The following is a 25,132-nucleotide window of genomic DNA, read 5'->3' as shown; positions in this document are numbered from 1 at the left end:
GAGTTCATTCTTTCTCCATATAATATTTCCCCATCTTCAAATGGTTGCCCCCTTCCCAATATTTGCCCCATTGGGCTAAACTTATAGGAACCATGCCCTTTTTTTGCTTTCCCCCACAAGAGAAATAACATTTCCAGAGGGCTGTTTTTGGATGTGAAAATAAAGCAGGGGGAAAGCATTTAAGCCTATTATGGTCTTATCCAAATCAGGGCCTACAAAACTTGCTGGTTTTGAAAGAACAATCTACAGAAAATACAATCGAGGATGTTTGACCTTCAGATTGCAATCCCATACACACTCGTCTGGGAGTAAGCCGCCTTGAAATCAGTGGGATTTGCTCTGTCCTGAGTACGGTTTATCTTATTGGTTTATTCAGGGCTTTTTTTCTGGGAAAAGAGGTGGTGGAACTCAGTGGGTTGCCCTCGGAGAAAATGGTCACATGGCTGGTGGCCCCGCCCCCTGATCTCCAGACAGAGGGGAGTTTAGATTGTCCTCCGCGCCATTCCCCTCTGTCTGGAGAACAGGGGGCGGGGCCACCAGCCATGTGACCATTTTCAAGAGGTTCCGGAACTCCGTTCCACCGTGTTCCAGCTGAAAAAAAGCCCTGGGTTTATTTGGGACTCTTGTGACTGACCCTTCTTCAGTTATGAAAAGGTGGACTATAAGCAATTGACTGAATTCTTCAATTAAGTTCTGTATAGTCAAGTTTGTAGAAGATAAAGAAAAATCTGTGATGCTGGAGAGCTCTGTGTACACATGGGGAAGAACCACACATACCAGAAGAGGGTTCTTGGAAGTCCAATACTAGATCTAAACAATACAGCTTAGTACATTCCCAGTTTTGAGGTGATGTCCAGCATGAGTACTTGTCACATGTGTTAATGGTTACAGATGTTAATTGGCATTGTGTGGTATAAAGGTGATTTTTTAAAAATCTTTTTTCCATTGGCATGCCCTCCTCACAAGCTTCGGAGGCTTCTTATCCCATAAATCATTGCTACATTTGTAAAGGAAGTTGTAAAGGAAGTTGTAGAAGGCACAGATAGCTACTGTCAGTTCCTGGCAGGTAGATCCCTCTGCCCCTCTCCAGTGAACACACATTGGTTCCAATAGAAAAGGCTTTATTCAGGATTTTACAGTTCAGGTCTGAACTCCATCACGGAGCTTGGTAGAAGTGACAATTCAAAACAAAAGGTCAATGTTATACTTGAGTTTTTCCTGCATTCCAGCAATGGTTACATTTTGGCATGCAGGGCTACGCTGGTTCTGTGAGAACACATTATAGTTATCGCTAAGCAGTGAGTATACAGTGCTAGGTTCCCAGCATCTGGGCAAAGTAACAAATGCAGGCGCCTGGAGTCTCCAAGGTCATCTCTAGCTCGAAGATGCATAGTTCTGTGGGATAACAAGGGGCCCATCCTGTCTGGAGGAATAACAGTTATAATATGGGAAGAACATGGAGAGAATACAGCAGGTTAGCATTAGACATTCAATACACTGTGGCATCAGGGATATAACAATCATGGCAGGGCTGTACACAGTCATGACAGCTACTCTCCATTCTCCCAGATGGTTTGGAATTGGAACTCTATGGCAGAAGATACCAAAACCCTCATATTCTACGACCACAATGAAAATGTACAGAGTCCATGGGCAAAAGATATATAAAATCACCTCGTAATTTCTAAGGTGGCAAGCTCCCTGTTCACCACACCACATATGTAAGCAAGAAATTATGTCACTGAAAATAGAAACCTACCATGATTGATATATGGTTTAGACTAGCCCCTGCTGTGGCTACTTGCTCCTCTAAATTGGCAGACTGCATTTAAACTGGAAGAGGCTTGCTCCTGCAGCTATTTCAATGACTGCAGCAAAAACTTCTAAGAAAGCTTTGGAAGGATGGATTGATGGATCAAAGCTAAAAGATTCATCCCATATTAAATCCTAGAATATACACATACATATATAGGTTGCTGTATTCTTATCCAAATATGGGCCCCAATCCAAGTGAAAATAATTGTTAGCCCTGGATGTGTCCTGTATGTAATCCAAAAACCCACCTAGCCGTGGCAATGAGACCTGGCTAAGCATCAAGATGTAGATATCCAGATATGCACCTGCAGCATGCATGCAATTGCAAAGGCTTGCTTTCAGGTGTGGATTTCCTTTGCTAGATATCAGGAATTATCCTCAGCTACTGGCACCTAGCCATAAATAAAAAAGGGTGAAGTGCATGTTTTGATTATCTCTTGAAAGAAAATAAACAAAACGCACAAAAATTGTGTTGGTTAATTCTGTTTCCTTGAAGGAGGACACCAGAATTGGTGGAATGGAGTCTTAGGATACAACCCATAACATTTAAATAGTAGCATTGCCACATATTAAACATGGGGAATGTTCTTATACGTCACCACTCTCATTAAATTTATCATGCCAAAAGTTAATGAAGACCATTTTTAATAAGCCCAGTTTTAATAAATCTATAAGCCATTATTGATTTTCATGCAGGTAACTATAATTACTTGAGACATTACAGCTGTATCCTAGATTCTCAAATACCAATTGTATTTATTCATAGGGATCTCTTTATCCAACAGTATATGCAATGCTTATTTTAGCAAAGGTTAGGAAACATAAAACCTTTCTCTCCACCCACAATCCTTTTCAGATAACCTCATTAATATACTTTTGATGAAAAAGGTACCCTCCTCCATGGTTTCCAAGATTCCTGGTAAGAATGAAGATTCCATCTTTAACTTATTCAGTACAGTAATAACATAGAAGTCACGTAACATGAAATATATACTCACTTGGAGACATAGAATCCAAGGAAATAGAGAAGGGTCAGAGCAACAAAGAGAGCCAAAGCAATCCACAAAGCTGGAGAGAAAAAAATAGTATCTGTTACTTATGGTTCACAATGAGAAGGAGGTACAAACCAAAATACAAACTGATGTTTGTCACGAACCAGGCCGGTTCGTGGTTCACAAACCAGCAGTTTGTGGGAGCTCATTTCTCACAATCGTGATGAATTTTAGACGGGTTCATTTGGTTCGTATTTTGGTTCATCAATGCAGACAGCCTGGCACCGATAAATCGGTTTCCCAATGGGCTCTCTGCAAACCTTCTGCTGACCCGGAAGTGACATTTTCACAAACTGAACAAACCGGGTTTGCGAACCAGGGCAAGTTTGTGAAAGTTCATGGTTCGTGGTTCATGAAATGCGGCAAACCACAAACTACACAGTTCAGAATTTTCCCAGTTTGTGTCCATCTCTATTCACGATCTCTTTCAAGATACATAGCAACAAACTCTGTTCAGTGCCCTGGCTAAATCTTATAATACTAGAAAGCATTCTATTTAGCAATGAGCTAACTTTCACATCATATAAGAAGAAAAAAATCCATGAGGCAGAAGCTGATTACTCAACATTTGTAAAAATAATATAATATACATGTTGAAAAGGAGTTCTGTAAACCTCTTTGTGACATAGAATTTAGGAACATGGTTGAAATACCACAATGGGAAAGTTACAAAACTCAGGATACAACAGATTCTTTCATGTTTACCGTATACATCAAGGCAATTTATATGGAAGGCACCCCCTGCTACCTGAAGGGCAACTTCCAGATGTCTGAGATCTAAGGGAACAGCATCCTATGCAGGATAAAACGAGGGAGCTGGAAATACACAAAGAAATCCCTGTTTCATTAAAGCGGATTCCAGAAAGGTGAACCAAATCTGGGAAATCAAGTTATAATCAAAATCCTCCTACAAAAAGATTGTGCTGAACATAGAAAGAAAAGATTTGCCCCTCCTTTGGGGAATGAAACTGCAAAGCACAAGGAAACATGGCAGCAACGGACAACAGCAAAGGTAATAATTGGCACTATCACCACTTAGAAAAAGACAAAAATGACCATAAAGCAGGATTTTTTAAATATAGTTGGAGTGTTCACCTGCTTGGGCACCAGCCCGCTGCTGCCACTCCACTACCACTTTAACAGTTTCCTGCCACAGTGTTTGGCCTCCAACACTTGCCTTCTTTGGGGTCCATTGTTGTGTGTGTGTTCTTGAAAAATTCAGTGAATCAATGGTTTAGAGGGAGGAGGACTAATGGTTGATGCAGTTTTTGGTTAAGTGCAAAGACACCTGACTGCCCTACAGCCTAGGTTCTCCAACCACCCCTCCTTGAAAAGAACTGAGTGAGTGAGTGTGTGCGCCCAGCCAACACTCGCCTTAACGCTTTCCCCAAGTATTCTTCAGGGTCCATAAGCACCAAAATCTGTTGTCATTTGTGCTCAGACTTGGTGGGTTGATGGTTTAGAGGGAGGAGTGTGTTCAGTGTAATTTTGTTAACTGCAAAAAACAGCTTCCACCAAAGAACCTCAAAGGTCTCATTGCAAAGGACGGGGACAAAACTCATGATAACATTGAAAAACAAATGGATTTGAGCTGAACCGGCAATACCGTACCCAGAAAACACCAATTTTCTCAGTGCACACTTCTACTATGCAGTACAAGAAGCTACAATTGAAGGAGAAAATTGGGGAAGCTCCAGTGTGCCCCAAGAAACATCAGGACATGTGTAAACTGCATATGATTTATTATTAGTAGAACCTTTTTTTAAATAATAGCTGTAATTTATGGTTCAGAATAAAAGTAAACTGTTCAAAATGGCATATGATTTAGTATTATTTCTGCATTTTTATATTTTCCAATTCATAACCCATTTTTGGACCTACAGGTTCCTGAAACGTACCATATAAACACAGAAGTAGAAAGAAGCCACCTCTCTGAGAACTTCAGCTTTCACTTAATAAACAAAAGCACATTGTTACTTTGAGTAAATCCAGGTGATATTTAGCAGCCACTTCACTGGGGGGGGGGCCATTTCATTAAAATCTCTGCCAAAATTGAAAAAGACCCCCTCCTTTCAGTGACTGCTGCAAAAGGACCACTTGTTTGTGATCTCTGATCATCTAGGATCTCCCTTATGACCCTTCTAGCAAACATTACTCTTCCAGGCTTTTTTGCCCCTTGTGACATCAGTGAATAGTCAGTTCTGATTGGCTATCTAACTTTGGTTTCCTTGCATTGTCTCAGCATCTGATCTCATACACCATCCTTGATCAACTAGAATCACATAAGAAGGAAAGAAATAGAAAATGTATGGCCTCCTAACACAGCAACTAGGGAAGGGGGATGTTTTTAAGTACTATATAAAACTTGTACAGTTAAATTTTTTTCTTGAGGGTGGGGGGAAAGAACACCCAAACTGCTATTGCTAAGCTGAATGAAGAACATTTGGCTCAACTTGGCAGGGTTCCATATCTCAGCAACTGTAATCTCTGAACTGGGCTCAGTTCTCACAAACAACAGATCATACGGTGCCACTCAGACTACAGGTGAGGGAATCACAGGAGTGAATGCTTCCTTATCAAATAAAAAACAAACAAAATCCCTGCACATAGAAGTCTGGAAGGCATAAGGCTAAAACTTCTCTCCAGCACCCAACATCATGTACAGTTGTGCTATTAAAGTCCAGGAAGAGTTTTACCATGTAAACTTCACCATGTAAATAACTGTGTAATAACCTGTTTGCCTGAACTGAGGCTCATCTTATGGATGCCACATACATTGCCCGTTCTTAACTTGAAGCTCCCATTCCCATTCTCTCTTCACCCCACCCCCAATGCCATGCCAAATGGCCCGGCTCTCCCGTGACCCACAACTTCTGTTAATAGCTTTTCCTCAGGAACGGAGCCTTCTTCTAAAGCCGCATCAGACTGCATTCCCACCGACAGACGGGGTGACAGCAACACACACACACACACGCATCCACAGCATATTTCAAAATATTTTGTACTTATTAGCATTCAAAGAAACAAATCTTCTGAATTCTTCTCATCTTACAATCAGCAAAGATACCAGGGCTTTTTTTCTGGGAAAAGAGGTGGTGGAACTCAGTGGGTTGCCAGCAGAGGGGGCAACTCTTGGCGGGAGGTGGTGCCCCTGGTACCACATGCGTGTGTGCAAAGTGGGTGCACGCTCCCAGGACGGCACAATGACATCACTTTGGGTCAGCTGGAACAAGGGGGGAGTTTTTTAAAGTTTAAATTGCCCTAGGAGAAAATGATCACATGACTGGTGGCCCCAACCCCTGATCTCCAGACAGAGAGGACTGTAGATTGCCCTCCGTGCCACTGAGTGGCGTGGAGAGCAATCTAAACTCCCCTCTGTCTGGAGATCAGGGGGCGGGGCCACCAGCCATGTGACCGTTTTCAAGAGGTTCCGGAACTCCGTTCTACCGCGTTCCAGCTGAAAAAAAGCCCTGACATGATACCATGATACCATGTTCAGAACCAAGCAAAAGTGGTTTTCAAATCTCACATGGGAACTAGGAAGGTTTCAATAGTTTTGTTGATGGGCTTTTTTAAAATGGGAGAAGAAGTGAGGGAAGGCACTGTTCTGTCTGTAGACAAAGCTACAGGAAAACTTAGGATGCATATTGAAATAATGGTACACCTGAGATATTAGGTGATACCTACACAAGCAGCCAGACATTCACCTCCCATAATTTCCCAAATTCATTCAATTGTCAAACAACTGAGGATATAGAAAATATAAATTACCTCTTCACAATGAAATGGGAAAATGGATGGTAGGCCAAAGCCTCTGAAATGAAAACACCAGCTAAGAAATCAAGATTGCATGCAAAATGCCCCTCATCAAAGGAGAAATGCTATTCAACATCATAGTGAAAAACATTCTGTTGTTAACTTTTAAAAAAATAGGAGGGGGGCATAAGGAGCATTACCCCACACACTAGCTTGTCTTCACATTTAAAATAAGAGATACAGAAGTAATGAAATAAAGTGTAAAGGGAATGTATGAAGTTAACATACAAACACAGTCCTAAATTATCTTCCTTTTGTGTTTCACTAAAAACACAAAAGACACAAGCAAGTCACGGTGCCATTTCTTTCTGTATATTTGTGGAGTAGCACCTCCAAGTGGTAAAATATGTAATTTACTATTGTTTACATTTAATTCAATTTACCTCAAGAAAAACAGACAAGAAGAGGAGAGGGTATCCTTCAAGACACTCGGAGATTACCAGTGAATGAAAGGTGGACATCAAACTGATGCCTGAAGATTCCCCCTTTCCTTCAGGGCCAAGACATTTTGCACACAGAGTGAGGGGGAAAGGGAACTGGTCCCATCCACTAAATTGTGCTATGATGCTCTATACCCATTAGGGAGTAGACCTACGTATTAGCTTTGCCATAACCCCAGGTTTCTCTCTAGGAACCCCAACTGCCTGTATTCAAATCTGCTTCTTCCTCACCCCACAATCTTAGCAAAACTTTTATTTGCAAAAAATGTAGGTACTTTTTTATTAGGGTTGCCAGTCCCCTTGTGTGGGGGGGGGGCTGAGCTTCTATCCCCCCCCACACACACACACACACCCTAGGCACAGCCATCAGTGTGGTGGGTTCAGGTTTGAAGAGTCAGGACATAAAGTCCACATTGATGTGGCAGGCACCTGCCTGATATCTCATTGAGAACCTGCAGGGGAGGAGGGAGAAGAGGAAGAGGTGGAGGAGGAGGAGGAGAGGAGGAGGGAGAAGAGGAAGAGGCGGAGGAGGAGGAGGAGAGGAGGAGGGAGAAGAGGAGGAGGCCTTGGCTAGCTGCCGGCCCCTATCCCCTTTCAACCTGAGGTGAGTGGCTGCTGCTTGAGGACAGCATTTTCATTGAGGAGGGCAAGCCACCGACTGCCCTCAATCCTACATTTCACACATAAGTTGCTTAACCTTCACAAAGAATCTCATGTCCCTCAGCTCCCCTTAGCTGAATTTACAAAACTTGTTTCCCCTGTGTTTAAAACAGTTCCCTGTCAGTTTGAAGAGACCTGTATAAAATCCTTAATGTCTAACCCTGGTAACCCTCTTTCTCTTCCTCCCAGTCTAATTGATGCATTCAAACTATCCTTTCATACCAGCTTCTGGCCCACAGAACTCTAGTCCCATTGGCTCATGCAGCTATAAGTCAGCTATGATGATGTTTCCATCACTTATACACAGGGCTTTTTTTCAGCTGGAACGTGGGGGAATGGAGTTCCGGAACCTCTTGAAAATGGTCACATGGCTGGTGGCCCCGCCCCCTGATCTCCAGACCGAGGGGAGTTGAGATTGCCCTCCGCGCTACTCGGCGTCGTGGAGGACAATCTCAACTCCCCTCTGTCTGGAGATCAGGGGGCGGGGCCACCAGCCATGTGACCATTTTCTCCGAGGGCAACCCACCTCTTTTCCCAGAAAAAAAGTCCTGGTTATACACATGTGTATACATTTTCTTCAGAGCTAAAAACGTATCCAAATTCACCCTAGAAAGCAAGAAGCTACCACTTTCTCTTGGGCAATCTTGCCAGCCTAAACATTCAGAAGATTCTGGAGTGGGCCTTGCCCCAACAGTGGAGAAAATGGAATACCTCTGTTTGTCAAAGATCACTCTCTGGCCACAGCCTGTTGCAGGGTTGAATATGCCCGTTTCCATGGCCTTCAGCCCACCTAGCCCTGCACTGATACGTGCCATTTGCACATCTAATTTTTGTTAGGCTACTCTCAATTTTGCTAGGCCTGATAGAAAATCAGATACCTCACAAATATAACAGTCAAAGTTTTGTTTCTTTTCGGGGTGGGGGGTGGATTTTTCCACAGGTGAACATCTTGAAGTAATTTTTCCTGTTTCAAAATGTTTCAAGCATATTGCTTATCTCCCAATTTGCTACAGTTTAAGATGGAATCCTGAGCTCATTCATCTGTATTAGTCCCTTTGAAACCAACTGGCTTCCAATCCATGTTTGGAGCACATCCCTTTTGGAGTACAGCCTGTTTGAACAGCTAATTCCTCGCCATCTGAAAGCAATTGTTCAACATTTCCAGAAAGGCCATCAACTCGTTTCGTCACGGCTCCTTTAAGATGCAAGGAATCTTGGCCTGTCTAAAACTGTTCACCGGAGCTTACGGCTCAGACAATAATTAGGTGAACAAGGCAATGACAAGAGTGGGGAGGAAGTCAGTGTGATGCTATGTATCAGCGCAGAGGTACTTATTGGTGGAACTCCAAGACGCTGGGCTAGTCTCTGAAGTCATGCGTAAGCAATTTCACAACAGGAAACCAAGGTAAGTCCAGGGAATACTTCTACAAGTAAGAAAATCAGTAACAGATTGGCCCGCCATGAAAAGTTCTTGATGCTGATGATATGGTGTGTCAAATCAGAAAAACGGGGGAAATATGGCAATTTGGCAATGGTTGGATGGGTCAGTTTATTCAAACTCGTCAACAGTGAGTTATCACTACATAGCAGTTCCTATAGCAATTTAGAAGTCACAAGCAAATTACATTGTAAAAATTATAATATACTGGCTCTGAAACTTTTTAACAGGTAAGTATGGGAATTTGGGCTAGCTGTACCATAATCTATATGCTGCTTTGAAAAAGTGAGTGAATGTAAGATCTATTCCATGGATATTGTAGTCTATTCCAAAATTTGTTGTAGGCTTTAGCCTGCTCTTACTGCTACAGTTGCCAGCCTCCAGGTGGATCCTGGAGATCTCCCCAGATTAGAACCGACGACAGAGATCAGTTCCCTTGGAGAAAATGGCTGCTCTGAAGAATAAACTCTATGTCAGGGGTCCCCAACCTTTTTATGCTTGTGGGCATGTTTAGAATTCTGACACAGGGTAGTTGGCACAGCTACAAAATGGCTGCCCACAAAATGGTAAAATGGCGCTGCAGGAGGCAAAGCCAGCCACAAAATGGCTGCCACAGCTTACCTCCAGTCACACAATGAAGATTCTTGAGCTGTGGACACAGCTTCTGCCAAAGAAATGTTTTTCAAAATCTGCACAGCCAATCAAATCTCCAATGGCCAATCAGAAGCCATGCTTGTCAAAAGCCCTCCCTGGCCCCACCCACTTTCTAAAACTACTTGGTGGGCCTCAGGAAAAATTTTGGTGGGCACAATGCTGCCCATGGGCATCAAATTAGAAACCTTGCCCTATAGCATTATATACTGCTGAGATCCTTCCCCATCTCAAACCCTGCCCTCCCCAAGCTCCACTCCCAAATCTCTAGGAATTTCCCTACCAAAAGTTGGAGTCTCTACTTACTGCACCACAATTCCTGGACTCCACATGTGTGCATGCAAAGCACATGCTCCCGGAACTACGCAATGATGTCACTGGAAGTGATGTCATTGCGCAGGACATGGGAGCGCTCCTGCAATTCAGGCCACTTGCCTCCCCGTCCCCATCAAGCAGCCTTCCATGGGAGCCACCCACACCTTTGGTTTGGCATGCTCCTCAGCTGCAGGACAGCCACCCCGTTGGCGCAGCAGGCAGCCAGGGTGCTGCGGGTGGCCTCCTGCACAGCGCAGGCTGTCCTCAGCGTGGCACCCCATGGCACCCTCCCAAAATTATGTGCCAAGGATGACCACCCCTCTTGCCCCCCCAATACTACGCCACTGTACTGCACTGACTTCTACTTTTACAATTCCATTTTCTGCAACGTTTGATGTATCATGTCGGATAACTTCTTTGCATTTTTGTAAGTTTTGTAATCCTTTGTTTACTGGATGTTTGTACTGTGTGATTCGTTTGCTTTATATTGTGCAATACACCTTGAGTCCTAGCAAGAAAGGCAAGCAATAAATACAATTAATAAATAAAAAGCACCAGAATTTATTATCTCTTTTCTTTTTTGGAAAGCTTCATGTTCTATAATAAGAACTAGGGTTTTTTTTCTACCAGGCAGGGCAGAAATGCATTGCTAAATTATCATTCTCTCATTAAGGCAGGCTAGCATTAGAGGCTGGTATTATTGGACAGGTGCCAGGGGCCCAAGACAGCAGAAACTGTGGCCTCCCTCTCATTTTCTATGTGTTTTAGCTCAAATTAGCTCCCGACCAGATTCAACACTATGTAAGAAGAGCTGCCTACTAGTGTAACAATCTGCTTCCAACGACAGTTAACCAGAAGTCTCCCAAAATTCTACAAGCAAAGGGTAAAGAAAGAGCTCTCCATCCAACACCTGATTCCCAGGGATCTACTGTCTCTGAAGACAGAGGCGCCATGTGTTCACCCTGTCTATCTGGTTCAGCATGAAGGAGTTATGGTCAAAACAGTAAGACTCAAGTACTCAGTTCATACATCATTAAAAACTGTGGTTTGTGTGAACACAGGAAACTCCACTATGGTTACTGAGGGTGTGTCGAACCAGTATCAAAAACCAGGGTTTGAAGTCTGTTTATTAGCCACTCTTAAGCTTAATGATAATTTCACATGATGGAATGAGTTACAGATTCCAGGTTGGAAAATTCCTGGAGATTTCAGGGTGGAGCCTGGGGAGACACCTCAATGGGGTATAATGCCATAGATTCCACCCTCTTGTAGTCGCATTTTCTCCAGGGGAACTGATCTCTCTAATTTGGATGTCCTCAGTAATTCTGGGAGCTCTCCAGGCAGCACCAGGAGGTTGGCAACTTTATGTAAAAATGCGGATCTCCTCGTGCTACAAGCGTAGGCTTGGTTACCAACTGGGTCATTGTGGGGGAATGAAGTGGGGGAAATGGCAAAGGTGAGGAAATCAGAATTTTTCAAGGAAAGCCAGGATTTGAATGTGTTTACAAGCCAGATCCTAGTGTCACAAACTAGCCAAAGTCTATTATGCCTGACCCAAACCAAAAACTGCTTCATAATTATTATGTTCTCACATTACTTTGAGCTCTCTCTCTTTGGCTCATGCTAAGAAAGTTCTCTCATCCTAATGATGGGCCGTTTTCACAGTGCTTACCAGCCATGGAATATCGCGCCAAGCTTCCGGAACGACAGAGTCTTACTGGCGCGATTTTGCACGAGAACTGCATTTCTCACACGAAATCACGCCAGGAAGACGCTGTTGTTCCGGGAGCTTGGCGTGATGTTCCGTGGCCGGTAAGCACTGTGAAAACAGCCATGGTATAGGAATGGTTAAAAATGAAACGTGAGACAAAATAGCCTTTGCAGTATAATTGGAGAGCATGATTTGCAAACTTGGCCACATTTTCTGCTCTCCTTTGGAGAGCCCAGTTTCAGACCTTTCATCTCTCTGTTCAGTCAAATTTGTCTTCTTGGAACGTTACTGGAGAAAAAAAAGATGACTCAAAGCTCATTTCAATTAGAGTAGGATGAAAGCCCATTCATAAATATTGCCTTGGACAACTTTCTCTTTTGCTTCTCAGCGCTGACCTTGAATATCAACTGCACAAAAACTGAAAATAGGAACAGAACTCAGCTGCTGCAAAACCACCTTCGTATCAAATGTAGTAGTAGCCATCATCCCACATTAATAACATGTGCTTATCCTTTAAAAACTTTTTTTAGTATCGTTCCAATTTTAGTATATGTATTGCCAAAGCAAGCACCTTTAAAAGCTGCTGCACCAATAGAAATGCCGAAAGACTGTTTCATTCTGTTAAGGCCATTTACTCCAAACAAGGTAATTTCCATGTATATAAAGCTTAGAACAGTGGTCTCTGGAGGACAAAGCTATTGCAGCTCACACAACTCCTTCACTCTAGATACAGATGGAATGCTTTTCCGGTGTGTTTGATGGGTTTTTTTTTTAAAAAAAAAATCATGGCAAAATATATAATCACCAGTTCCAGCATCCCAATCAGAACAAATTTTTAAAATGTTTTTAAACTTCCAAAGTTAGTGGTATCACAATTTATATTCAAGAACAAGTGATGAACGGTCAATATCTATAAATATTGTTACACAAACCTAATTCTAGGTTGTTGTATTAAGATAACCCCAATTTATTTACTTAGTGAATTTATTTACTGCCTCCCCACTCAGGAGGGCTTCATGAAGAATCTTGTCTGAGATCAACATGAAGAAAAGGTTGCAAAGCATTTCAGTCCCAGACAGGTGAGTTGTATTCACATGCAGAAACTGGATGCCCCAAACACACGGTGACTGAGACAGCAGGATCATAGCCTTTCTGACATTTTCTGAAGACGTTTGTAATAATGAAGAGGTATATTTGCACATCTTTTTGCCATGTAAGCAATTCTCCTTATGTTGGAGTAACTACCCAGTGGGCAGTCTACACATGTTGGAATGTAGATACTTGAGTAGCTACATTGTAACTGAGAACTCTTGCAATCTTGTACTAGCATATGTAGACATGGTAAGAAGTCTTTGGATTCATTTTTTAATTTAAGTTTGCATTGGGTTGACATGGTATTACTGGATAGTAGATATTGAGTATCTGCATATCGTATTTTGTTGTTGATTTGCTTATGTGCAGGGCTTTTTTTCAGCAGGAACGCGGTGGAACGAAGTTCCGGAACCTCTTAAATATTGTCACATGGCTGGTGGCCCCTGAGCGGCGCGGAGGGCAATCTAAACTCCCCTCTGTCTGGAGATCAGGGGGCGGGGCCACCAGCCATGTGACAATTTTCTCTGAGGGCAACCCACTGAGTTCCACCACCTCTTTTCCCAGGAAAAAAAGCCGTGCTTATGTGTATTTCTGCACTAATTAATCACTGAAGATATTTAAATGAATGGAAGAGTATATTTCCTGATCTTGCCAGATCTCAGAAGCTAAGCGGGGTCAGCATTGGTTAGTAATTGGATGGGAGGCCTCCAATAAAGACCAGGGTTGCAGCGGCAGGCAACGGCAAACCACCTCTGCGAGTATGTTGCGATGAAAACTCCACTGGAGTTGCCATAAAGTCAGCTATGACTTGAGAGCACCCTCTACCTACACAACACTTATATGCTACAGATGTGCAATGTGATGTGGAAGGCTGGTGCCAGGTCAGAGGAAGCTGATGGAAATCAGCAACCCAATCTTTCTGCAAGCCTTCCTCTGGCTCAAAGGCTACTTTGGATCCAAGCCAGTGCTTCAAACTGTTCTTCAGTGGGAAATTTGGAGGCATTAGATCAGCTATCATGCAAAAGCTAAGAGTGTAGTCTGAGAGGCATAACATTCCCAGTACAAATCTCACCTCAGCAATAACATTGCTAGGTGACCTTAAGCAAGCATCTATTATCCGGCTACCTGCATCTACAAAAGAAGTGAAATTGTACCCAAAAAAGGAGAGAAATTGTTTGGGGGAACTATAGAAATAGCAATTATATATATATAAAAGAAATGGCCAGCTGGTTTTACTTCCGGTCTGAGAAATTTGATTTTGCAACAAATTGGGCACGTCTTTAAACTTTCAATTCCTGTATCTTTCAGGTTGGTTGAAGACCCCCTCCCCTCCTTGGTTCCTTTTGGCATTGAATTGGTATAAATTATAGGGACAATCAGGGCTTTTTTTCTGGGAAAAGAGGTGGTGGAACTCAGTGATGGAACTCAGGACCGCACAATGACGCCACTTTGCGTCAGCTGGAACAAGGGGGGAGTTTTTTAAAGTTTAAATTGCCCTTGGTGAAAATGGTCACATGGCCAGTGGCCCCGCCCCCTGATCTCCAGACAGAGGGGAGTTTAGACTGCCCTCCGCACCGCTCGGCAGCGCAGAGGGCAATCTCAACTCCCCTCTGTCTAGAGATCAGGGGGCGGGGCCACCGGCCATGTGACCATTTTCCAGAGGTGCTGGAACTCCGTTCCACCACATTCCCGCTGAAAAAAAGCCTGGGGACAATCCATACCTCATCAAGGGGCAGGATTCCTGAGGGAAAGGACAAGAAGCACTTTGAGCACATGAAATCTATTTCATAGGTTAATCATTTTTAACCATCATCATCACTTCTAAATCACCAAGCCATATGGATAGAATTTAAGATATGGAGTATGAAAACGTGGCCATGAAGTTCTGAGGAAACTTTCATTTGGCAAGGCATTTTAATCCTCTCGCTGGAGGAGCTTGAAGAGGGAGGGAGACGGCTGTGCTCGGGTCCTTTCCAGTAATGAAATGGAGGGTTCTGCTTTACTGCACCTTCCAAGAGAATGAAGCGGCAACTTTCCAAGTGTGCTCATTTGGTTAAGAGCACTTTCCATTAGGTATGGGAAGAAGCTTTCGCTAGTCGTTTCAATGCCTTTATAAAGTTAATGCCAATAACAACAACAACAACAACAACAACAGTAATGGTTACTCAAGAATTTAAGTTTGGTCAAGGAAGGGAAAGATGAACTCTCAGTGTCTTAATGGAGGAGACATTTCACGGATGTTAGGCAATTGATTAACGATGAAGCCGCAGGGTAATAGCACCGTACATGTGTTTGGGGAATTGTAACTTCCAGCGATTTTGCTGTCTGACACCTTTTATTGATTAGGAAAACACATTGCTGTTTTTTATATTGTAACACAATATTTTAATTACTGCCTTATACAGTGTCTGAATTTCAGTCTGTCGGCAAGATCATAACCCACATGTATGGTGTCCAAAAACCAAAGACTCAGGCATACTCAATGCAGCCAGCCTTCCGTAGCTATTTATTGTGTCCTCCTATCGGCATGCTGAGGACCACTTTATGTTTTAAGTATGCACTGACAGTCCACTTGACTAACTAAAGTCACAATCCTATACCTCAACAGTACTCGGGGAAGGCCTGACCTGGGCCATTTCCACATGGCTTACCTCTCTTCTTAATGTCCTGGTAGATCACGCAAAAAACGTGGAAGATCATGTTTTCTCACGCAAGATTTGCGCGATGTCACGTGATGTCGCGCAAATCTCACGTGAGGAAACGCAATCTTCCGCATTTTTTGCGCGATCTACCGGGACATTACGAAGAGAGGTAAGCCGTGTGGAAACAGCCATGGATAGCCCAGGTGAGCCTGATCTTGTCAGATCTCAGAAGCTAACCAGGGTCAGCCTTGGTTAGTAGTTGGATGGGAGACCTCCCACAAAGACAAGGGTTGCAGAGGCAGGCAACGGCAAACCACCTCTGTTGATCTCTTACTGCGAAAACCTTATCACCATAAGTCAGCTATTATTTGAGGGCACTCTCTACTACCACCACCACATATTTCTATTAATCTAGGAAAAGTAAAGATTGAATGCTAAAGAACTCAAAACAGGTAAAAGCTTACCTGAGAACACAGGACCTAGGAAGGTTGGGCCCATGCATTAAAACAATTAGGTAGGTTGGGCCCACACTATGAATCTCTGCTTCGCGTCCTACCCTCTCTGCCAACTGGAACAGCTCCTTGCCCTCCTCCAAATGACAGCCTTTCAAATATTTAAAGAGAGCAATCATGTCCCCCCTCATCCTCCTCTTCTCCAAACTAAACATTCCCAAGGCCCTTAGCCTTTCATCGTAGGGCTTGGTCTCCAGAACCCTGATCATCCTCGTCGCTCTCCTCTGCACCCTCTCGATTTTGTCCACATCCTTTTTGAAGTGAGGCCTCCAGAACTGCACACAATACTCCAGGTGTGGCCTGACCAAGGCAGTATAGAGAGGGGCTATGACCTCCTGCGATTTCGACGCTATGGCCCCTTTGATACAACCCAGGATTGAATTAGCCTTTTTTGCCACCGTATCACACTGACTGCTCATATTTAGTTTACAGTTCACTCTTACCCCAAGATCCCTTTCACATATACTACTGCCCAGAAGTGTATCCCCCATCCAGTATTTGTGCTTCCCATTTTTGTGGCCCAGATGTAATACTGTGCACTTGTCTTTGTTGAATTGCATCCTATTCACAGCTGCCCACTTCTCCATAGTATTCAGGCCTTGTTGAATTTTAATTCTATCTTCTTGGGTGTTTGCTACCCCTCCCAATTTAGAATCATCAGCAAATTTAATGAGCAGCCCTTCCACTCCTTCATCCAGATCATTGATAAAAATATTGAAAAGTACCGGGCCCAAAACCGAGCCCTGCGGCACCCCACTGGACACCTCCCTCCAATCTGATGAAACGCCATTGACCACCACTCTTCGAGTGCGGTCCTCTAACCAGTTCCTTATCCACCGAACTGTCCTATAGTCTACTTCACAGTCTTCCAGTTTGCCCATCAGAATGTCATGGGGGACCTTATCAAAAGCTTTACTGAAATCCAGATAAATCACGTCAACAGAGTTCCCCCGATCCAGTAAGCTGGTCACTCAATCCAAGAAGGAAACCAGGTTGGTCTGGCAAGATCTGTTAGGAACAAAACCATGCTGACTTCCCCGGATCACTGAGCGGTCATTCAGATGCTTACAGATTGATCCCTTTAAAATCTGTTCTAATATCTTCCCAGCAACAGAAGTCAGACTGACTGGCCTGTAGTTTCCCGGGTCATCCTTCTTCCCTTTCTTAAAGATTGGGATAACATTTTCTCTTCTCCACATCCCCAGTCCTCCAGGAGGCCTTGAAGATGATGGACAGGGGTTCTGCAAGTTCTCTAGAAAGTTCTTTCAGCACTCTTGGGTGCACCCCATCCGGCCCAGGGGATTTGTATTCATCCAATGCAGCCAGATGCCTCTCCACAACCTCTCTGTCAATGTCAACTAGCCACTCAGGTGTCCTGCCACATTTTCTACTATCTCTAGATGTGCCTGAGTTCTTCAGGGAGAAAACAAAGGCAAAAAAGTCATTAAGCCTGTCTGCTTTTTCTCTGTCCTGCATCAGAGTTTCTCCATCTACTCCCAACAGAGGTCCAATTGCCTCTTTTACCTTGCGTTTGCTTCTCACATATCTGTAGAAGTTTTTCTTATTGTAGCGAGCCCTCCTGGCCAGACCCAGCTCGTACGGAGCTTTGGCCTCTCTGATGGCTGATCTGCAGTACCTAGTAACCCTCATATACTCCTCTTTAGAGGTCTGTCCTTCTCTCCATTTCCTGAACATTTCCTTTTTCTCTCTTAGCTTATTCTGGAGCTCTCTGTACATCCACATCGGTTTCTTGGAGCCCTTACCATGTTTCCATCTTGCTGGGATAGTGAGGGCTTGAGCTTGCAAAAGCTCGTGTTTGAGAAGGGCCCACCCTTCACTTGCTCCTTTCCCTTCCAGCACACTCCCCCACAGGAGTGTTCATTGTCCGTGGATGGCAACGAACAACAAACACCATGTTTGGGTTTTTTTTCTGTTCATGCCCATGTCTACTGGAGATCCCCCAGAATTACAACATCTCCAGACTACAGAAATCACTTCCCCTGGAGAAAATCCAAGTCCAATAGCACCTTAAAGACCCAAGTAGATTTCCAAGGTATCTGACAAAGGGAGCTTTGATTCTCGAAAGCCTGAAGGGTGATATATAAATCGAATGTTGTTGTTGTTCCTTGGAAATCTAGTTGGTCTTTAAGATGCTATTGGACCTGGCTCTTGCTCTTTGACTGCAGACCAAAATGGCTACCCACCTAAAACTATTATTCTGGAAAAAATCGCTACTTAGGAGGTTGGAGTCATTATACCCTGCTGAGGTTCCCCCCCTCCCCAAAATCTGCCTTCCCTGTACCCTCCATATCCAGATCTCCAGGAATCTCCCAACCTAGAGCTGGCAATCTTGACTCTAAGTTTGAGGGGCAAGCCATATAACTTGAAGTGGAAAGAAACATGAACAGGGAGTGAACACAGCTGTGAAGAACAAGAATGAACTCATCTTGATGATCTGGAATTTTAAAAAATAGCATAACAGGAAGAGGCGAATAGTTGTCTCCATACAATACAACTCCCTCCTCATTGTGTCTCCTTGTGATATTTTTCAGTGCTGAAACTCTGTGCTGGAAGAGTCAGCTTTTCATTTCACTTCTCCAATCCCAAAATATCAGCTACAAAATCCAAGGACAACTTTCCTTCAGCAGCATCCTCACAAGGATGAAGTGTGATATTGGACCAATGTGTTACAGATTGTAAATCATCCTGCACACCAGAAATGTTACCAGTGGGAGTATAAATAGCAATGCTGTGAATATAATTCGCATTTGTGATGCTATCCAGAATAGATATAGATGCAGATATAATTACTTACTGGTCGCCCTGCATCCCTGGCTGCTCTTGGATTCCTGTTAGCTTAATTAACTTGTACTGCCTTAAATAAGCCAGATAATTTTATGTGCCCTGCATTTATTTCATCTTGATTAGCTTTCTTCAAACGAAAAATCAAATTTGACTACATTCCAAGTGCTTTCAGGCCCTGATGTTTTGCAAAGGAATTGCAGTATTGCCATCTTCAGTAACCAAGGAAAACAGTAATGAAAGAAGAGCAACCAGGACAGCCACCTCTTAAAACTTTGCCAGCCATTTCTTTCATGTATTGTTTTCTGCTTGATGACTGCATGAATGAACGAACAGCAGAGCTGGAAAGAACTAAGGAAGAAAAATGGGACGGCCTAGATCCTATTGTGCATATGAGTTAGAGGATTTTACTGCTTGCCACTCCGCACCCTGCTGAACCCACATCCTCTCTGATAGTTCTACCACCATGTGTGTCTTTAAGAACTATAGGAGAGGCAGAGAAGCTGCCCCCAGGACAACGGGGGTGGGGAAGGGGAAAGAGAATCATAGGGTTGGAAGGGACCTATAGGGTCATCTAGTCCAACCCCCTGAATAAGAATTATAGACCAATATCTTTAACTAATAATGACTATAAAATATTTGCAAAGATACTAGCAGAAAGACTTAAGACTTGGCTAGTGGAATTTATTGGAGAGGATCAAGCCGGTTGTTTACCGGAAAGGCAAATAAAAGATAACTTACGAGTGTTGTTGAATGCTATTGAGTATTATGATAAAAATCCAGGGAAGCAGGTTGGTTTTTTCTTTGTGGATGCGGAGAAAGCGTTTGACAATTTGAACTGGGATTTTATGTTTGCAACAATGAAGAAGATGCAGTTGGGAGAGAAATTTATACAAGCAATAAAGGCAATATATAAAAACCAATCTGCAAATATAATTGTTAACTCGGATGTAACCAAAAAGTTGGAAATAAGAAAAGGAACAAGACAAGGGTGTCCGCTTTCCCCACTTCTGTTTGTAATGGTACTGGAGATTTTACTTAGGCAAATAAGAGAAGACAATTCAATAAGAGGATTGAGGACTAAAGGATTTGAATATAAAGTAAGAGCTTTTGCTGATGACATAATGGTGATAGTGGAAGATCCAATAGAGTGCATGCCAAAATTGATGAAGAAAATGAAGGATTTTGGAGATGTAGCGGGTTTTGTAATTAATAAGGTGAAGTCCAAAATACTCTGCAAAAATATGACTAAACAACAACAAAAGGAGCTGATGGACAAGGTAGATTGTAGTAAACAAGGTTAAGTATTTGTAGTAAACAAGGTTAAGTATTTGGGAGTGGAAGTGACAGTGAAGAATATTGACTTATATAAGAATAACTATGACAAGTTATGGCAACAAATAGAGAAAGATATGATTAGATGGAATAAAATGAACTTGTCATGGTTAGGTCGTATTGCAGTAATTAAGATGAATGTTCTTCCAAGAATGATGTTTCTACTATAGACAATACCTATTGTTAAAGACAGTAAACAATTTGAGAAGTGGCAGAGAACGATGTTAAACTTTGTTTGGGCTGGAAAGAAACCCAGAGTTAAAATGAAAGTACTCTATGATGCGAAAGATAGAGGAGGATTACAATTACCAAATTTTAAATTATACCATGAAGCGATATGTCTGGACTGGCTAAAGGAATGGATGACATTGAAGAATTTGAAGTTGTTAGCATTGGAAGGATATAATAAATTATTTGGATGGCATGCATATCTATGGTATGACAAAGTAAAAGCAGACTCTATGTTTCTGCATCATTATGTCAGAAGAAGTTTGTTTGCTGTATGGACTAAATACAAGAAATATATAGAAGAGACTATACCAATGTGGATCATCCCTGCGGAAGTAGTAAATCCAAGAACAGAATATGCAGGGGAAGACTGGTTGGCTTATAAAGAAATTCTTGAGATACAGCAGAATAACTATATGCTTAAAGGTAATGAAGAATTGCCATTCCAATATGGATGGTTTCAATACATGCAGATAAAAGACCTATATGAGAAAGACAAAAGAAAAAATGGTTTTAGACTACAAAACTCTGAGATTGAGGAGTGCTTGCTTCGGGGGGGGGGGAGAAAATAATTTCTAAAATATATAAGATATTATTGAAATGGTTTACAGAGGAGGAAGTTGTTAAAGTGCAGATGGTCAAATGGGCAATAAATTGTAATAAGGAAATTTCAATGGAAGCTTGAGAAAAGGTTTGGAAAAATGTAGTTAAGATTTCAGCATGTACCACTGTGTGTGAAAATGTATATAAAATGTTGTATAGATGGTATTTAACACTGAAGAAGTTGGCCAATGGTAATAGCCAGATGTCTGATAAGTGTTGGAAATGTAAACAGCATGAAGGTTCATTCTATCATATGTGGTGGACTTGTGATAAGGCTAAGCAGTTCTGGGGGGATATAGTTAAAGTTATGTCAGATATTTTACAAAGGAATATACATAAAACCCCGGAATTGCTGTTATTATGTATGAACCTAGAAGATTTTGATAAAACGGACAGAGTTATGGTGTTTTATATGATCACGGCGGCCAGAATGTGTTATGCACAGATGTGGAAGACTCAGGAGATACCATCTATGGAAGATTGGATTTTGAAAGTTTTGAACATGGCAGAAATGGACAAATTAACAAGGAAATTGAAAGAACAAGAAGAATTGGACTATACATCAAGCTGGGAAAAATTTAAGAAATATGTGGAAATAAAGTGGGACATGAAGGGGAAATTGTGGTCTTTGGAGAAGTAGGGGAGATAGAAACTTACTTAAGCTTAAAAAGGGGTATATTTTACTATATGTTATGGGATTAGTATAGTATATTTACAGGGGATATGTATGTAATTTTGTTTTACTTAGTTAGCATATGTACTTATTATTACTTATGTAATCTTTATATTTTTAACTAAGATAAGTAATAGAGTAGATAGTAGGTATAATATAGATATATATTACATTAGTATTATAGATTTTATGAATTTATATGATATACTTTTTAGATTAAGTTGGGTATGGAAAACTGCGGGGAGTCACCAGAAAAAGGGGGGGAAGGATGGGGAAAATGCAATGGGGTGAATAATGATAATGATTTTTATTTTTATGTTTGTAAACCCATCCAACAAAAATTCTTTAATAAAAAAAAGAAAAAAGAAAAAACAAATAGTCCAACCCCCTGAACAATGCAGGAAATTCACAACTACCTTCCCTCCCCACACACACACACCCAGTGACCCCTGTTCCATGACCAGAAGATGGGCATGGGCATGGGGAGTCTGTCTGTGGGTTACCACATCTCTGTGGAGCAAGTCTACTCTGCTTCTCCTGAAGTAGTATATTAGAGTAGTGTAACCCAGCCCAATCACTCCATAACAAAAGATCAAATCCCCCTCTCCCCAACAATAGAGCTTACAGTTTTGGAAAATACAGAAAAAGAGAAATAGAAGCAAAGGCAAAACTTTTTACTAACTAGACACTCACAATTTCAATATCTTGTTTAAAATCCCTCCTTTCCAAAGAGTGGACCTAACTGGGGCTGCTGGATAAAAGAGTCCCTCTCTCCAACTCCATATTTCTAACTGATTCTGGGATAATGGGGTATAGTGTGCCAGCCCACTGCTCCCACACTGTGAGGTAGATTTTCCCTCCAAAACTGATGAGGTTGTTTGCTGGAGCTGGGAAGCTTCAGGTAGCATGTATTTAGGTGTAACTTAGAATCTCTTTTGTCCCACATTCAAGTATATATGTATAGTTAGGTTATTACCCAGCCCAGGATTAAGTAGAGGAAAAGTAGAAGCCCACATCTTCTTCAAAATGAAATGGCACTAGAGGCTAAGTAAAGTTCAAAAAGATAACAGCAGGTTTATTCAACAGGCAGGGTTGGTATGTAGATGGGCAGGGAAAGGAAAGCTGAGGTAAATTTTGTTTGTTGAATGGAAACCAACAAAATTTTAGTTTCAGTAGGTACAGATCTTAGAAGTGAGAGATTGGTAATTTCAGATTTAAGTTACTTAAAACAAAGTTCCTTCACTGATTTCACTTCACAGCTTAGGTGTTCTTATTTCAACACAGCACTCTTTTCCTTTTACTCCAGACCCACGGTACTCCACAGAGCCGAAAACCCCTTTCCAGACACTAGGCAGGAATTATTCTTCTCCTTTAGACATAACCTTGATCTCTTGGCTGAAGGGGAGTCTCCTTACTACCCACTTCCTTTGTCAACCACATGCTCCCAGTGCTAACTTGTCTGAGTAAAATTAGTAATGGCTTTCCCATTTTAGTTCATCAACTAAAACCTCTTCATCAACCTTAAGCTGTCCCAGTTAGGGCAAACTTTTCCCTTCTTTTTTCCCTCACCCAGGAATCTCAGTTTGACCCTCCCTGGTCAGATTCCCAGCTTGGGCTCTCTCCTGACAATCTTGTCGGCACCAATTTGTTACCTTCTCACTGGCCAGTCACAGAGAGGGGGGAGCAGCATGTCAATCATCCTTCCTTAAGGCAGTTGTTTTAAACCTTCCACTCTCTTGATGTAGCATTTGGTAATTGTTGCATTTAATGCACATTCTGTCACAAGGGAATCTCTTTTTGTCTAATAGCAAAATGGAGCTCTAATTCAGAAGTTCTACCAACAGGAGTTTGGCCAATGAACTCTTCCACAGGATCACATATGGGTCCCAGTTTTCAGGTCTAAGTTTTATGTGGTACCTGAACCATTTAGGGGATGGGTATAAATGCTGAGGACTGAATGCAAAGGAAGGTGTGACTGCTCCTTTGATCTCTTCTGGATTGAAGGCCTTTGTGGTATGAAGATGTCTAAGATAATCATCCCATCCTGCCTGCCTACATGACTAGTCCATCTTCAGAGAATAGAATTTTTTCGAGATCAATACACAAGACAGGCCTTCTTGCCTTAAGGACAGTATTAGACCCATAGAACCATCCACCTAGGGTGGATGGGCATGGCAACCTGCAGGAGATTGAGGAGAGGTACATTCTCTAGAGAAGACATGTCCCTTCTGGGTTTTCTTTGAAAGTGACATCAGTCCTTACTAGGAATTGATGGAAACAGCATGGTTTCTGACAATTCTTAGAGAATTGTGATGTCACTTCTGATATTTCCCGGAAGTGACATCATGTCATTGGCCTGCCAGTCATTTTTTTAAAAATAAATGTTCTCCTGCTGCTGCTCTAAGCAACTATGGGAAATGGGAACTGAGGGCAGCCCTCCCACCCTCATCGGGGGGCTGGTGACTCTGTACCCCCCACAGGTCAAATGCAGGCCGTTTTCACACTGCTTACCAGCCACAGAACATCACGCCAAGCTCCCGGAACGACAGTGTCTTCCTGGCGCGAAATCACACCAGGAAGATGCTGTCGTTCCAGGAGTTCGGCATGATGTTCCGTGGCTGGTAAGCAGTGTGAAAATAGCCGCACATAGAGCATCATCAACATGTTGAATAAATAAGTGATACCTATACACAGGCGACCCAACCCTAACGATGCAACTATAGAGCAGCTTCCTGGCCTATTGGTTCAGTGATCATCTGGCTCAGAGAAAGGGCTACTAAAATGATCAAGGAGTTGGCCATTTTTAAAATTTATGCAAATATTTATTTATTATTTATTTATTTATTTTCAATTTATATTCCACCCTCTCCACATTTCCAGCAGGCTCAGGGTGGATTACAGACACATACAGTTAAAATATATTAAACAATTATTATAAATTAGTAACCATAAAACATCCAAAATTACCACACAAGTTAAAATACATATAAATATGAACATACTGCAGCAGCACAACTAACCAGCCTAAATCATCTCCAGAGCATCTTCGTAGTAAAAAGATGATTTAAATGGGGGGTATTTGTGGTGGGGAGGGCCCAATCCACCATCAACCAGCCAGGGGGGCTCCACCTAGCACCGCCCATATGTCTGGCGGAACAGCTCCGTCTTGCAGGCCCGGCGAAAAGATCTTAAGTCTTGCTAGGCCTTGGTCTCATCAGACAGAGCGTTCCACCAGGCTGGGGCCAGGACCGAAATATGTTCTACTCTTGTCTTTTTCTACTGAAACTTCTTTTGACTCACACACACACATTCTGACTGAGGCTCACCTAATAGAATCTGACTGTGGC

The 25,132-nt window shown here is 42.4% G+C and overlaps 1 protein-coding gene across 1 annotated transcript in view; it reads right to left on the bottom strand.

The window, feature by feature from the left end:
- The window catches only part of LOC129332906 (heparan-alpha-glucosaminide N-acetyltransferase-like), a 365,907-nt gene that overhangs the window by 288,043 nt on the left and 52,732 nt on the right, over positions 1 to 25,132 (bottom strand). The window contains exon 5 of the mRNA XM_054984210.1: positions 2,814 to 2,883. Within this exon, the coding sequence (XP_054840185.1) occupies positions 2,814 to 2,883 (70 nt within the window). The remainder of the gene's footprint in view (positions 1 to 2,813; positions 2,884 to 25,132) is intronic.

This window comes from Eublepharis macularius, chromosome 6 (genome assembly GCF_028583425.1).
Source record: "Eublepharis macularius isolate TG4126 chromosome 6, MPM_Emac_v1.0, whole genome shotgun sequence".
In the NCBI taxonomy this organism is placed as follows: Eukaryota; Metazoa; Chordata; class Lepidosauria; order Squamata; family Eublepharidae; genus Eublepharis; species Eublepharis macularius.
The sequence above is the reverse complement of the archived record's forward strand: the minus strand, read 5'-3'. Positions and strand labels throughout refer to the sequence as shown.